This window comes from Caenorhabditis briggsae, assembly GCF_000004555.2.
Source record: "Caenorhabditis briggsae complete genome, chrV, whole genome shotgun sequence".
NCBI classification, from domain to species: domain Eukaryota; kingdom Metazoa; phylum Nematoda; class Chromadorea; order Rhabditida; family Rhabditidae; genus Caenorhabditis; species Caenorhabditis briggsae.
Window position 1 is genome coordinate 8,685,804 of NC_013488.2, and position 14,371 is coordinate 8,700,174.

The 14,371-nt window shown below is 41.4% G+C and overlaps 11 protein-coding genes across 11 annotated transcripts; 5 read left to right on the forward strand and 6 right to left on the reverse strand.

Moving 5' to 3' along the window:
* Nucleotides 1-1,281: 1,281 nt before the first annotated feature.
* Nucleotides 1,282-2,285, reverse strand: CBG23446 (the record flags this gene model as incomplete). Its single annotated transcript, XM_045237413.1, has 5 exons — nt 1,282-1,430; nt 1,479-1,557; nt 1,605-1,835; nt 1,881-2,083; nt 2,126-2,285. The coding sequence occupies 5 exons, from the start codon at nt 2,283-2,285 to the stop codon at nt 1,282-1,284; spliced, it is 822 nt and encodes a 273-aa protein (XP_045097745.1).
* A 621-nt stretch (nt 2,286-2,906) lies between these two features.
* On the reverse strand, nt 2,907-3,290 carry CBG23445 (the record flags this gene model as incomplete). The annotated part of the gene is made up of 1 exon (XM_002636680.1): nt 2,907-3,290. One exon carries the CDS (start codon nt 3,288-3,290, stop codon nt 2,907-2,909), a length of 384 nt encoding a protein of 127 aa, XP_002636726.1.
* Nucleotides 3,291-3,578: 288 nt separating this feature from the next.
* CBG23444 lies at nt 3,579-3,947 on the forward strand (the record flags this gene model as incomplete). The annotated part of the gene is made up of 1 exon (XM_002636679.1): nt 3,579-3,947. One exon carries the CDS (start codon nt 3,579-3,581, stop codon nt 3,945-3,947), a length of 369 nt encoding a protein of 122 aa, XP_002636725.1.
* Nucleotides 3,948-5,471: 1,524 nt separating this feature from the next.
* On the reverse strand, nt 5,472-5,782 carry CBG23443 (the record flags this gene model as incomplete). The annotated part of the gene is given in 2 exon segments (XM_002636678.1): nt 5,472-5,698; nt 5,713-5,782. The coding sequence occupies 2 exon segments, from the start codon at nt 5,780-5,782 to the stop codon at nt 5,472-5,474; spliced, it is 297 nt and encodes a 98-aa protein (XP_002636724.1).
* Nucleotides 5,783-6,055: 273 nt separating this feature from the next.
* On the forward strand, nt 6,056-6,487 carry CBG23442 (the record flags this gene model as incomplete). Its single annotated transcript, XM_045237414.1, has 1 exon — nt 6,056-6,487. The coding sequence occupies one exon, from the start codon at nt 6,056-6,058 to the stop codon at nt 6,485-6,487; it is 432 nt and encodes a 143-aa protein (XP_045097746.1).
* A 742-nt stretch (nt 6,488-7,229) lies between these two features.
* CBG23441 lies at nt 7,230-7,598 on the reverse strand (the record flags this gene model as incomplete). Its single annotated transcript, XM_002636676.1, has 1 exon — nt 7,230-7,598. One exon carries the CDS (start codon nt 7,596-7,598, stop codon nt 7,230-7,232), a length of 369 nt encoding a protein of 122 aa, XP_002636722.1.
* Nucleotides 7,599-7,845: 247 nt separating this feature from the next.
* On the forward strand, nt 7,846-8,229 carry CBG23440 (the record flags this gene model as incomplete). Its single annotated transcript, XM_002636675.1, has 1 exon — nt 7,846-8,229. One exon carries the CDS (start codon nt 7,846-7,848, stop codon nt 8,227-8,229), a length of 384 nt encoding a protein of 127 aa, XP_002636721.1.
* An 840-nt stretch (nt 8,230-9,069) lies between these two features.
* On the reverse strand, nt 9,070-9,591 carry CBG23439 (the record flags this gene model as incomplete). The annotated part of the gene is made up of 1 exon (XM_002636674.2): nt 9,070-9,591. The coding sequence occupies one exon, from the start codon at nt 9,589-9,591 to the stop codon at nt 9,070-9,072; it is 522 nt and encodes a 173-aa protein (XP_002636720.2).
* Nucleotides 9,592-9,864: 273 nt separating this feature from the next.
* On the forward strand, nt 9,865-10,176 carry CBG23438 (the record flags this gene model as incomplete). The annotated part of the gene is made up of 1 exon (XM_002636673.1): nt 9,865-10,176. The coding sequence occupies one exon, from the start codon at nt 9,865-9,867 to the stop codon at nt 10,174-10,176; it is 312 nt and encodes a 103-aa protein (XP_002636719.1).
* Nucleotides 10,177-11,602: 1,426 nt separating this feature from the next.
* On the reverse strand, nt 11,603-11,971 carry CBG23437 (the record flags this gene model as incomplete). Its single annotated transcript, XM_002636672.1, has 1 exon — nt 11,603-11,971. The coding sequence occupies one exon, from the start codon at nt 11,969-11,971 to the stop codon at nt 11,603-11,605; it is 369 nt and encodes a 122-aa protein (XP_002636718.1).
* A 283-nt stretch (nt 11,972-12,254) lies between these two features.
* Nucleotides 12,255-12,638, forward strand: CBG23436 (the record flags this gene model as incomplete). The annotated part of the gene is made up of 1 exon (XM_002636671.1): nt 12,255-12,638. The coding sequence occupies one exon, from the start codon at nt 12,255-12,257 to the stop codon at nt 12,636-12,638; it is 384 nt and encodes a 127-aa protein (XP_002636717.1).
* Nucleotides 12,639-14,371: the final 1,733 nt, after the last annotated feature.

Below are 14,371 nucleotides of genomic sequence, written 5' to 3' on the forward strand. Positions count from 1 at the left end.
AAACACAGATTTTTGAAAAACTGGGGAATATTCTTTGAAAAAAACATAGGTCATAAATCCATTTCTTACTGTGGCTAGCTACCAAACGGAAAGATATCGCACGACCTGTATAAAAGGCCCCCACACTGTCAAGTTTCAGCTCAATTATCACAATTCCTGTGAAAGACATAAAAAATGGTTCAGCTTACAAAACGTTGTTAATGTTATGAAAAAGAATTTATCAGTCGACAACTTCTTTATATTTCTCACATGGACCACAAAAAATTGGCTCAAAGTTACAATTTGGGAAAGATCTTCTATTACAGGTTTTGCGGAACGTGTTTGAACAGTAGGGATTTTTGGTTGCTTTTTTTCGGAATTTTGAGGTTGGAAGCAGTTCAGAAGAGATGTAGCACTGGTGTGGTTTATATAAAATCTTATGATAACAGTTTCATTCAATTCGAAATGACAATTTTCAGATTTCACCCAGATTGTTGTATTCTTTTAAAATAGTAATCTAATTGACTATGAGTTTTGCTATGAAATCCCGAAGTTTTTTACTAAACACTTTCGATTCCCCCAGATTTTGTCCTCCAAAATCTCAATGATCATTCATTTTCTCCGAAATGACGTTCCTCCATCCCCACCCTATTCCTGATGATCACTGATTTTGAGGTTCTTCTTTTTCGAAAAATGGGTTTTTGATTTGTTTCACTGTACCTAACTGATTTACGGTCTCCTCCATTTGTGTGTCCGTTTTTTTCTGCGATGGGATGTAATATCGAGAAAAACATCTCAGAGAGACGATTAATCTTCGTTAAATAATCATTATCTCTCTTCAACTTTATCATTACCATAAAACAGAAGATAGAAACGATATATGAATAGAAGGTGAAGACGAGAAAGAGATTATTATTTATTTGTGTTTTGATACATTAGATATTTAGAAAACAACTTCGGTCAGTGAGATAAATTACAATAGAAGAGGGTAAAACTAATTTAACTGTTTTAGAATCATCAGAAAACAAGTTATTCTTTTTTGGCCAGGTTTTTAGAGGTAAATTTTAGGGACTCAGAGAACTAATCAAAATTACCGTTTTTCCTTCAACCCATCCAACTTTGAGCTGAATTATCTCAAATCCTGTAAAAGATATGAAAAAGTGATCAACTGATAAAATGTTAACCATTATAACACCAATATTTTATCGAATGACCAAATTTTCCTATCTTTCATAGAAATCGAGATAATTGAGCTCAACGTTAAAAGTTTGGGTGGCTCTACTAGTGTTTATTTACGGTGGATTAGCACCTTGTGAAGCGTTGGAAAACCTTTGCAATATTTCCGAAAATTTCGATAATTCCATCCTGAATTGGTTTTGTAAAAATTATCATCGCAATCGTTGAGAAGACCCCATGAAAAGTTAGACATCCGAAAGCGAGATAAGCAGCAACTGTAAAGCGATTTTGGAATCAATCTATTGAAAAAGAAAACATCTTACCTTCGAAGTTGGAACCAAAGTATATTGTGTATATGAACAAAATATTCGGTACTCCTAACATAATTCCATGAACAAAAGTCTAAAAACCATTTATTTTTCTCTTGTCAGAGATCAGATTCTACGAACCTGGACGATTAAACTATTTAGTAACATTTTCTGCATTCTTATAACTCCTGATGACATGTTCTGTGTGTTTCGTAGATATGAGTTAAGATAGATTGTTGTACTTGGAATAACGGAAAAAGTACAAACCATGCATCCAAACCAAGTTATCATGGTGCTAATCATAATTGAATCTGAAAATGGGGCAGCAAGAACTGATGAATAACATGTGATCTCCGGAATAGTTGGATCTTTCTGAAAACATTTTCGAATTTTATCATTTCAGAAAATCCAGCTCACGATAGCAAGTTCTTTTTTATATTCCTCTTGGAGTTGAATACTGTAGAAGAAGGTACCAAACGTAATTGCCGGGAAGAAAAAGGTCAAGAATCGAAAAGAAAATGTGAAGAATTTCACGAATTTTGTAAAGTATCTTTCCTTATGATCAAGCACACTAGCTTGATATCGGAAATAGAACATCTCCATTACGGAACATCCAGTTTCTAAACTCAAAAATTGTTTTTTTTTTACTCCCATTCTCTTACGTATTATTAGTGCAGATAAAAAATAAAACTGAAACAGTCCGCTAAATCCTAAATCTGACATAATTCCAGTTGCTCTTATCAAAGGGTGCGGAAGATGAACCACTGGGAGCATAAGAATACAATTGTGAAACTCTGTGATAACATTTCTGGAAAAAAACATGTCTAACCGGACAACTCAAAAACTTTTACATAAGGGTGTGCCAAATTATATAATACTTGTAGTTTTGGAAAGCTTTTGAATTTATCCGAAAAAGTACGAAAATGACAACAATGTAAAGAGGAATGTCGAATAGATGAAGAGCATGCATAACAAGTCTGAATTAAAATGTCAAAACCCTTTTTATAATACAATCTACCTGTATATCGAATTAGCTGGTAAACTACAATCTCTCTCATGCATGACGTTGTTTGAAACTTCTTTGGAAGTTATCAAAATAAACAGAAACAAGAATCAAAATGTATTAGCTCAGTTAGCTGAAAAATCACTCAACATTTTTCCCTGTTCACGAGATTGACAATCAAATTATAGGTTTTCTCGCAACATGTGCTAATCTGCGTCTCTTCTATGATCTTTTGAAATTAGGGAAAAAGTATATTTTGTGCATAAGTTTTACATATTTCGTCACAGCACACAACTTTTGATCCTTCTTCGAGAATCATTAATAACAAAAAACTAGAGAAAACAAGCATTTATTGAATCTTGATAATATTGGATTTTCAGATATTTGTGGCCCTAAAGAGGGCCGTTGGGTTCGGTAGATGTGGATCAAAGAGTCAGTTCTTATTCCTTGTCTCCTCCAGTCTTCTTTGGGAGAAGAACAGCTTGGATGTTTGGAAGAACTCCTCCTTGGGCGATGGTGACTCCAGCCAACAGCTTGTTCAATTCCTCGTCGTTACGGACGGCAAGTTGAAGATGTCTTGGGGCAATTCTGGTCTTCTTGTTGTCACGGGCAGCGTTTCCAGCCAACTCGAGAACCTCAGCAGCGAGGTATTCGAGAACGGCAGCCAGGTAAACTGGGGCTCCGGCTCCAACACGTTGGGCATAGTTTCCTTTACGGAGAATACGATGAAGACGTCCGACTGGGAATTGGAGTCCGGCTCTTGAAGAGCGAGACTTGGCCTTTCCTCCGGTCTTTGCTTTTCCTCCCTTTCCGCGTCCAGACATGGTTGATGAGTTGGTAGATGTGGAAACAATCTAAAGAATACAAAGACACCAAACCCGCTTAAGAACATTTGTGCGGTGGGTAGGCGGAGAATAGGGAGGAAGCGGCCGAAGGTTGGTTATTCGGCAGAATGGGGAGGAGGAGGAAGAAGGTAAGGTGTGTCCCGACAGCGGGGAGAAAGAGAAGAGGAAAGGAGAAGTCTCCGCCCCGCCACCGGAGAGACAATTCAAATAGAAGATAGAACAACCTACACATTACACTTGTCTAAAGACCAGTCCCAATCTCTCACCATGCCACCAAAGCCATCCGCCAAGGGAGCCAAGAAGGCCGCCAAGACCGTCACCAAGCCAAAGGACGGAAAGAAAAGAAGAGCCCACCGCAAGGAATCCTACTCTGTGTACATCTACCGTGTGCTCAAGCAGGTCCATCCAGACACTGGTGTCTCTTCCAAGGCCATGTCAATCATGAACTCTTTCGTCAATGATGTCTTCGAGCGCATCGCCGCCGAGGCTTCTCGTCTTGCTCACTACAACAAGAGATCGACCATCTCATCCCGCGAAATTCAAACCGCTGTTCGTTTGATCCTTCCAGGAGAGCTCGCCAAGCACGCCGTGTCTGAGGGAACCAAGGCTGTTACCAAGTACACCTCCAGCAAGTAAGCTATCCAGCTGAAAGCAATCCCAACCGAACCCAACGGCCCTCTTTAGGGCCACAAATATATAGAAATCCATTGATTCATATTGTCAAATAAATATATTTTTTCTCGAATCTGAATTCTCACAATTGCAATTGTCACACATAACAAAATTGAATCCCAATTCTCATCTTTCACGAACCTGATGCAGAATCTAATCGAATTTGCGAATTCTCATACAGTTCCGGAAAACGCGAAATCGATTTATAGAAAAAAAAAGTTGGTTTTTTTCTAAATCCGGTATTCTTTTGAGCATGCGGGACCACTTCCTTCAATTTGGGATATTTTTCTGCCGTTAAAGTCATTTTTTTCTCCTTCATCCGTGCGCTTTACAAACGGCTTACAATTCGACAGTTGCCCATCATCCAATGTCATGAAAACTTTAAACCAATTTCCATGGAGGAATTTCCATGGAACTTCTCGGGTTATTGAGGCGGCGCCGAGCCGTTCTTCATCCGTCCGCGCATCTTTCTTTCTTTCTTTTTCATACACTTCTTCATTTACGAATACAGTATTGGCTCCCATTCAAAATCTACATTCAAAAATGGTGGTGTAAAAACTGAACAGGATAAAATTTATTTATTCAAGGAGATAAAAAGGATAGAACTTTTGTGGCCCTGGATTAACATTATTTTTCTTAAGGCCTCTTAGTGATGCCTTTGTTCTAATGAAACTATTATGCTTTTCAAATTTTTCTTTTTTAATGTTTGAAAATATTTAGCTGACGGTATTCTGGGATGATTCCGGAAATTCTAGATATAAAAAAGAGCGTAGTTCGTATTTTTATTTTCCAGGAAGCATATTAGAATCGCACCGGTGCCTATGATATGCAGGCCTGTAATATGCAGTAGTACACCATTAAATTTCATAATTTTAAAGGTGGGGGGACAGGAGATTTTTCGTAGGATTTTTGTTTGTAGCTAGGGTATGCATTCTACCGTAACGGTGTACAACGCTTAATGTCACTCTGCGTACACCGGTCGTCCTCACCCTTATGTATGCAATCGGGAGGTCGCTTTCTTTTTGCCCGCGTGGCTCAGTCGGTAGCGGCGCCGCACCCTCAATCCTCGCCCCCACAAGTTCAACTCCTCGAGAGGCATATTTAAACGAAAGTTCGAGAACATTATTTTTTCATGTCTCCCCACCTTTAAAAAAAATGTTCAAATTTATTTTTTTAAAGCTTTGCTTATGTCATTGTTGTTGTTGGTAACGAATTGATTAAAAATTGAATCCAATTTGTCGTTCGATGTCTAAATTTACGAGGTTTAAAAATAAAATCAACTGGTCGCAGGAATTTTGAAAAATCGAATCACATTCTTTCAAAGGACGTATACAAAACTATTTTTGATTTTGGAAAACAGGAAAATACAGATAACGCAAATTTATTCAATTAAATAAGAGAGAAGATGGATTAGTGAACGTTTGTGGCCCTAAAGAGGGCCGTTGGGTTCGGTTAAGTTTGGTTGCATGAATCAGAAAGGTAATAAAATTATCCTCCGAATCCGTACAGGGTTCTTCCTTGACGCTTCAAAGCATAGACGACGTCCATGGCAGTGACGGTCTTTCTCTTGGCGTGCTCGCAGTAGGTGACGGCATCACGGATGACGTTCTCGAGGAACACCTTGAGAACTCCGCGAGTCTCCTCGTAGATGAGTCCAGAGATACGCTTGACTCCTCCTCTTCTGGCGAGACGGCGAATAGCTGGCTTCGTGATTCCTGGATGTTGTCACGAAGAACTTTGCGATGGCGCTTGGCTCCTCCTTTTCCGAGGCCTTTTCCTCCCTTTCCACGTCCGGACATGTTGAATGCGATTGATGAAGACTCACAAGTGAGATGGTGTTAACTTCAGAATCGAATCCTTATATACCGAGATGTATTCACTTGTGGTGGATGGGAGGAGTCACTTCTAACCCCTCTGTGGGGACACACCATACACTTACCGACGCTCTCCGAATGTTCCCCTTTTCTCTTCTCCATAGACTCCGCCCCGCCACCACACTCTTATCGCAGACACATATAAAAACCGTCTCTTCCCCTTCTTTTCTTCACAGTCCCAATCGGATTCCAATTGAAATGGCTCGTACCAAGCAAACCGCCCGCAAATCGACCGGAGGAAAGGCTCAAGAAAGCAGTTGGCCACCAAGGCTGCCCGCAAATCGGCCCCAGCTGCCGGAGGAGTCAAGAAGCCACATCGTTACCGCCCAGGAACCGTCGCTCTTCGTGAGATCAGACGTTACCAGAAGTCCACTGAGCTCCTTATCCGCAAGCTGCCATTCCAGCGTCTTGTTCGTGAGATCGCCCAGGATTTCAAGACTGACCTTCGCTTCCAATCTTCCGCTGTCATGGCTCTTCAAGAGTCCGCTGAGGCTTACCTCGTCGGACTTTTCGAGGACACCAACTTGTGCGCCATCCACGCCAAGCGAGTCACCATCATGCCAAAGGACATCCAATTGGCCAGACGTATCCGAGGAGAGCGTGCTTAAATTCTTACTAATAAGATTTTAAATGTCGTATTGACTCAATAATCCACCGAACCCAACGGCCCTCTTTAGGGCCACAAAAATTCTATCCTTTTTATCTCCTTGAATAAATAATTTGTTTCTTGTTGAGTTTTTTAACATCACTATTTCTAAATTGACACAAAAAAGAGAGAAATCAGGGCCAACACATTCTTCGGATGAAAGAGGCACGGGCGGATGAATGCAGTCTAGGAGCCGTCTCAATGATGTTGAGTTAATTCTACATGGAAAATGATTTAAAACTTTCATGCTCGAAATTGAATTCGATGAAATGAAATGGTGCGAAACTTCTTAATTTTTGGGCTAGTTGCAGGAGGACTGTTTCCGTAGCAGTATCTCGTGTGGAACTCTCATTTAGACAGCGTCCCTTTGTCCATTGTCCCTTGTTTACCTACAAAATGCAGGTGAGAAGAAAACCGAGTTTATTTAGTATCCGCAATTGAAAAAAAAATGGTCTCAGAATTCTCAAAAGAAAACCGTACTTTGGGAAGAAACAGGATTCATTCTAACAATAAGTATGAGAATTCGCAAATTCAATAAGATTGTGCATCAGGTTCGTGAAAGATGAGAATTGGGATTCAATTTTGTTGTGTGACAATTGCAATTGTGAGAATTCAGATTCGAGAAAAAATATATTTATTTGACAATATGAATCAATGGATTTCTATATATTTGTGGCCCTAAAGAGGGCCGTTGGGTTCGGTTGGGATTGCTTTCAGCTGGATAGCTTACTTGCTGGAGGTGTACTTGGTAACAGCCTTGGTTCCCTCAGACACGGCGTGCTTGGCGAGCTCTCCTGGAAGGATCAAACGAACAGCGGTTTGAATTTCGCGGGATGAGATGGTCGATCTCTTGTTGTAGTGAGCAAGACGAGAAGCCTCGGCGGCGATGCGCTCGAAGACATCATTGACGAAAGAGTTCATGATCGACATGGCCTTGGAAGAGACTCCAGTGTCTGGATGGACCTGCTTGAGCACACGGTAGATGTACACAGAGTAGGATTCCTTGCGGTGGGCTCTTCTTTTCTTTCCGTCCTTTGGCTTGGTGACGGTCTTGGCGGCCTTCTTGGCTCCCTTGGCAGATGGCTTTGGTGGCATGGTGAGAGGTTGGGACTGGTCAGTTGACAAGTGTGAATCTAGGGGTTATTCGCTTTTCTATTTTAGTGTTTCTTCGGTGGAGGGGCGGAGTGTCTGCGGGGACACACCCTTGATGTTGCCAGAAGAACCGAATAGACAATCTCTCCCTTCTTCCCCTTCTCCCCGCCTCCCCACCATAGAATCAAATAAAAGCGGGTGCCTGTCCTGTCCTTCTCAGATCGTTTCTACATCTACCAACTCATCAACCATGTCTGGACGCGGAAAGGGAGGAAAAGCAAAGACCGGAGGAAAGGCCAAGTCCCGCTCTTCAAGAGCCGGACTCCAATTCCCAGTCGGACGTCTTCATCGTATTCTCCGTAAAGGAAACTATGCCCAACGTGTTGGAGCCGGAGCCCCAGTTTACCTGGCTGCCGTTCTCGAATACCTCGCTGCTGAGGTTCTCGAGTTGGCTGGAAACGCTGCCCGTGACAACAAGAAGACCAGAATTGCCCCAAGACATCTTCAACTTGCCGTCCGTAACGACGAAGAATTGAACAAGCTATTGGCTGGAGTCACCATCGCCCAAGGAGGAGTTCTTCCAAACATCCAAGCTGTTCTTCTCCCAAAGAAGACTGGAGGAGACAAGGAATAAGAACTGACTCTTTGATCCACATCTACCGAACCCAACGGCCCTCTTTAGGGCCACAAATATCTGAAAATCCATAATGTTTGACAACAAATAAATATTTCGTCTTTTTTGTTTTTTCTTACTATTATAATGATATATTTTGTTTCCATCACGAGTTGTATGGACAAGTTAGGAATTAGTAGCTGACTTTAGTTGACGTAGATCGAAAATTTGGTCTACAATGTTTCAAATGTAGGCGTTCTATACTGTGATAAAGTTCTGGGATGCTTGGTGTGAAAATCAGAATAATATAAGTAGCAAACATAGATATTTATTCTGTTTGCTTCGAATCAAGAGAGTAATTTCTGAATTCCTACCCTACTTAAATCAATTTCTCCGAATTTTTCTACAACTAAAAACTTTAAATTAAATAACACTTCAAATTTGAATAAAACTTCAAATTTGAATAACAATTTGAATAGCCGCCAAAGTTGATGTTTCTTGCAGGCTGATAACAAAATAAAAACAAAAAGATGATAACAAAAATTCCTGATTACAAACACCTATCTGCACATTTATGAAGCGTTGCAGAATCTTTTTTGTAAAACGATTTGAATCCAAAATTGGCGCCAAACAAAAATTCTTGATTGATAATAATTTAATGCTGAGAAAATCAAAAGAGAGGGCATTGAACATTGTTTAGATAAATATTCACATCGAGGAACACGACAGACTGAATGAGATTTCAAATAAATCGAATGAGATTTTTCAATAGAATCTTTTCAAGCTGATACCATTGTCGTGTTTTGATGATGAACAGTAAAGAAAGGATATGGACTGAAAACAGTGAACAATTTATTCATTTTAACAACATGTGACATGGATTCTGAAAAATTGTGGCCCTAAAGAGGGCCGTTGGGTTCGGTTAAGTTTTTCAGTGAATCGAAACGGTCTCAAAATCCAAAAGTGGAAATTTAAGCACGCTCTCCTCGGATACGTCTGCCCAATTGGATGTCCTTTGGACATGATGGTGACTCGCTTGGCGTGGATGGCGCACAAGTTGGAGTCCTCCAAGAGTCCGACGAGGTAAGCCTCAGCGGACTCTTGAAGAGCCATGACAGCGGAAGATTGGAAGCGAAGGTCACTCTTGAAATCCTGGGCGATCTCACGAACAAGACGCTGGAATGGCAGCTTGCGGATAAGGAGCTCAGTGGACTTCTGGTAACGTCTGATCTCACGAAGAGCGACAGTTCCTGGGCGGTAACGATGTGGCTTCTTGACTCCTCCGGCAGCTGGGGCCGATTTGCGGGCAGCCTTGGGGGCCAACTGCTTTCTTGGAGCCTTTCCTCCGGTCGATTTGCGGGCGGTTTGCTTGGTACGAGCCATTTCAATTGGAATCCGATTGGGACTGTGAAGAAAAGAAGGGGAAGAGACGGTTTTTATATGTGTCTGCGATAAGAGTGCGGAGGCCGCGCGGAGTCTATGGAGAAGAGAAGAGGGGAACATTCGGAGAGCGTCTGTAAGTGTATGGTGTGTCCCCACAGAGGGGTTAGAAGTGACTCCTCCCATCCACCACAAGAGAATACATCTCGGTATATAAGGATTCGATTCTGAAGTTAACACCATCTCACTTGTGAGTCTTCATCAATCGCATTCAACATGTCCGGACGTGGAAAGGGAGGAAAAGGCCTCGGAAAAGGAGGAGCCAAGCGCCATCGCAAAGTTCTTCGTGACAACATCCAAGGAATCACGAAGCCAGCTATTCGCCGTCTCGCCAGAAGAGGAGGAGTCAAGCGTATCTCTGGACTCATCTACGAGGAGACTCGCGGAGTTCTCAAGGTGTTCCTCGAGAACGTCATCCGTGATGCCGTCACCTACTGCGAGCACGCCAAGAGAAAGACCGTCACTGCCATGGACGTCGTCTATGCTTTGAAGCGTCAAGGAAGAACCCTGTACGGATTCGGAGGATAATTTTATTACCTTTCTGATTCATGCAACCAAACTTAACCGAACCCAACGGCCCTCTTTAGGGCCACAAACGTTCACTAATCCATCTTCTCTCTTATTTAATTGAATAAATTTGCGTTATCTGTATTTTCCTGTTTTCCAAAATCAAAAATAGTTTTGTATACGTCCTTTGAAAGAATGTGATTCGATTTTTCAAAATTCCTGCGACCAGTTGATTTTATTTTTAAACCTCGTAAATTTAGACATCGAACGACAAATTGGATTCAATTTTTAATCAATTCGTTACCAACAACAACAATGATATAAGCAAAGCTTTAAAAAAATAAATTTGAACATTTTTTTTAAAGGTGGGGAGACATGAAAAAATAATGTTCTCGAACTTCCGTTTAAATATGCCTTTCGAGGAGTTGAACTTGTGTGTACGCAGAGTGACATTAAGCGTTGTACACCGTTACGGTAGAATGCATACCCTAGCTACAAACAAAAATCCTACGAAAAATCTCCTGTCCCCCCACCTTTAAAATTATGAAATTTAATGGTGTACTACTGCATATTACAGGCCTGCATATCATAGGCACCGGTGCGATTCTAATATGCTTCCTGGAAAATAAAAATACGAACTACGCTCTTTTTTATATCTAGAATTTCCGGAATCATCCCAGAATACCGTCAGCTAAATATTTTCAAACATTAAAAAAGAAAAATTTGAAAAGCATAATAGTTTCATTAGAACAAAGGCATCACTAAGAGGCCTTAAGAAAAATAATGTTAATCCAGGGCCACAAAAGTTCTATCCTTTTTATCTCCTTGAATAAATAAATTTTATCCTGTTCAGTTTTTACACCACCATTTTTGAATGTAGATTTTGAATGGGAGCCAATACTGTATTCGTAAATGAAGAAGTGTATGAAAAAGAAAGAAAGAAAGATGCGCGGACGGATGAAGAACGGCTCGGCGCCGCCTCAATAACCCGAGAAGTTCCATGGAAATTCCTCCATGGAAATTGGTTTAAAGTTTTCATGACATTGGATGATGGGCAACTGTCGAATTGTAAGCCGTTTGTAAAGCGCACGGATGAAGGAGAAAAAAATGACTTTAACGGCAGAAAAATATCCCAAATTGAAGGAAGTGGTCCCGCATGCTCAAAAGAATACCGGATTTAGAAAAAAACCAACTTTTTTTTTCTATAAATCGATTTCGCGTTTTCCGGAACTGTATGAGAATTCGCAAATTCGATTAGATTCTGCATCAGGTTCGTGAAAGATGAGAATTGGGATTCAATTTTGTTATGTGTGACAATTGCAATTGTGAGAATTCAGATTCGAGAAAAAATATATTTATTTGACAATATGAATCAATGGATTTCTATATATTTGTGGCCCTAAAGAGGGCCGTTGGGTTCGGTTGGGATTGCTTTCAGCTGGATAGCTTACTTGCTGGAGGTGTACTTGGTAACAGCCTTGGTTCCCTCAGACACGGCGTGCTTGGCGAGCTCTCCTGGAAGGATCAAACGAACAGCGGTTTGAATTTCGCGGGATGAGATGGTCGATCTCTTGTTGTAGTGAGCAAGACGAGAAGCTTCGGCGGCGATGCGCTCAAAGACATCATTGACGAAAGAGTTCATGATTGACATGGCCTTGGAAGAGACACCAGTGTCTGGATGGACCTGCTTGAGCACACGGTAGATGTACACAGAGTAGGATTCCTTGCGGTGGGCTCTTCTTTTCTTTCCGTCCTTTGGCTTGGTGACGGTCTTGGCGGCCTTCTTGGCTCCCTTGGCGGATGGCTTTGGTGGCATGGTGAGAGATTGGAGACTGGTCTTTAGACAAGTGTAATTTGTAGGTTGTTCTATCTTCTATTTGAATTGTCTCTCCGGTGGCGGGGCGGAGACTTCTCCTTTCCTCTTCTCTTTCTCCCCGCTGTCGGGACACACCTTACCTTCCTCCTCCCCATTCTGCCGAATAACCAACCTTCGGCCGCTTCCTCCCTATTCTCCGCCTACCCACCGCACAAATGTTCTTAAGCGGGTTTGGTGTCTTTGTATTCTTTAGATTGTTTCCACATCTACCAACTCATCAACCATGTCTGGACGCGGAAAGGGAGGAAAAGCAAAGACCGGAGGAAAGGCCAAGTCTCGCTCTTCAAGAGCCGGACTCCAATTCCCAGTCGGACGTCTTCATCGTATTCTCCGTAAAGGAAACTATGCCCAACGTGTTGGAGCCGGAGCCCCAGTTTACCTGGCTGCCGTTCTCGAATACCTCGCTGCTGAGGTTCTCGAGTTGGCTGGAAACGCTGCCCGTGACAACAAGAAGACCAGAATTGCCCCAAGACATCTTCAACTTGCCGTCCGTAACGACGAGGAATTAAACAAGCTGTTGGCTGGAGTCACCATCGCCCAAGGAGGAGTTCTTCCAAACATCCAAGCTGTTCTTCTCCCAAAGAAGACTGGAGGAGACAAGGAATAAGAACGGACTCTTTGATCCCCCATATACCGAACCCAACGGCCCTCTTTAGGGCCACAAATATCTATAAATCCATATTAAAAAATTCAATAAATTTTCGATTCCTGTATTTGTTGTCTTGTTTTTAAGCCCAACCTGAAATGTTTGATATTGTAAAGGGTATTAATATCCTCTTAGGATGATTTTACATTAACATAATATTCCCTCGAACCTGACGAGAAAACCTGACGGACAAACCCGACGGACGAACTTGACGGACGAACCTGACGGACATGACGAACCTGACGGACTTGACGAAAAGCTAACGAAAAAAGAGCTAACGAAAAAAGCTGCAAAAAACGAAAATTAAACATTTTTCAAAAACTATACTTGGCATCTAGTTATTTTTTGCAACACAGGCCTCAGGTAGAGCTCAGAAAATTCCCGGGATGTACCCTAGGTTATCTCGGGGGAACCTATCACACGATCTCTGCTGAGCCACTAGGGAGTATGCATACTAACCTAGGAGCTCCCCTGCCTGACAACCATCCTTAGGATCTCAGCCGACTCAGAAGAGATGGAGTGATGTTCACCGGGAGACCTCCAAAACGAGGCCCATTATATAGTGAGGTCTCCCGGATGTACCGACATCTGCCGGGTTCCGCTGTCTACTATACGTTGCGTGCAATGTGGGCGGGGCTTAGGTCGAGAGATATTTCCTCATTTTCGAGCGTTTTTCACCAAATATTTCTTATTTTTGGAAGATTCAAGTGTATAAACGTATTCCATGACTTCACGATCTTGGAACACTGTTTAGCATTGTTTAAAACAGCTAATTCAATTAATATCCTCAGTTCCTAATTTTTCTGGCTTTTTCCAATTAGTTCTCGCTGGCAGTATAAAGAATGTGAAAAAAATGAACATGTTTGAACAATTGCGAAAAATTCTCTTGAAATCGTAAAGTTTCCGTTTTTTTTCAATTTTGTAAATTCCAAGAAATTCTGGCGATTGAGGCTCTGAAAATGGGTAACTTCCAGCACATGAGGCAATTATAGAAAATGATCTTCTATTTTACAAATTTCTATTAATTAAAACATGGAGTTTTCATACATTCAAGGCCAGTAAATTTGTAAATCATGACTTTAATAGAACAAATTCCGCATTTTTTCCTAATTCAGAGTGGAAAGTGATACACAACGTCTTCCGGTTGTTCGGGTTCGGTGGCAATCATCAATTTTCATTTTGGTGTATCCCTGAAGAAATTGTTCGATGAGACAACAACCTTGATGTACAGTCCTTTGATGTGATTTTCATGATCTTAATCATTTCCAACTTTTCAAGTCGTTCAATCCGAAAATTTTTCGCCCAATTTCTTTCCGTAACCGACCGAAAAAACGAAAAAAAAATTCGGTCCTGGAATTTTTTCGCTCAGCCCTGAATGAAAGATTTTCATATTTCTATGAATAATGCAGATCATGTCAAACTCTGATTGTTGAAGTACATGTTTCTAATCCTCAATGTTTCCCCTGAGAGCTAAAATTTTTTACCACGACTTTTTACATGCTCAGAAACATCTAGAAAAACGAGAAATATAATTTTTGACTATTCTAAACAAGGAAGTTCGCTATTCAGGCACTCTTCTTGCTCCAAATCGTTCTTATTTCGAGACCGGACAAATCCGCAAGAATTGAAATCCGCAGTAAACGAAAGCGCAAGAAACGAATCGGCAAGAACGCTAAACTGTGCACAGTTTTGCT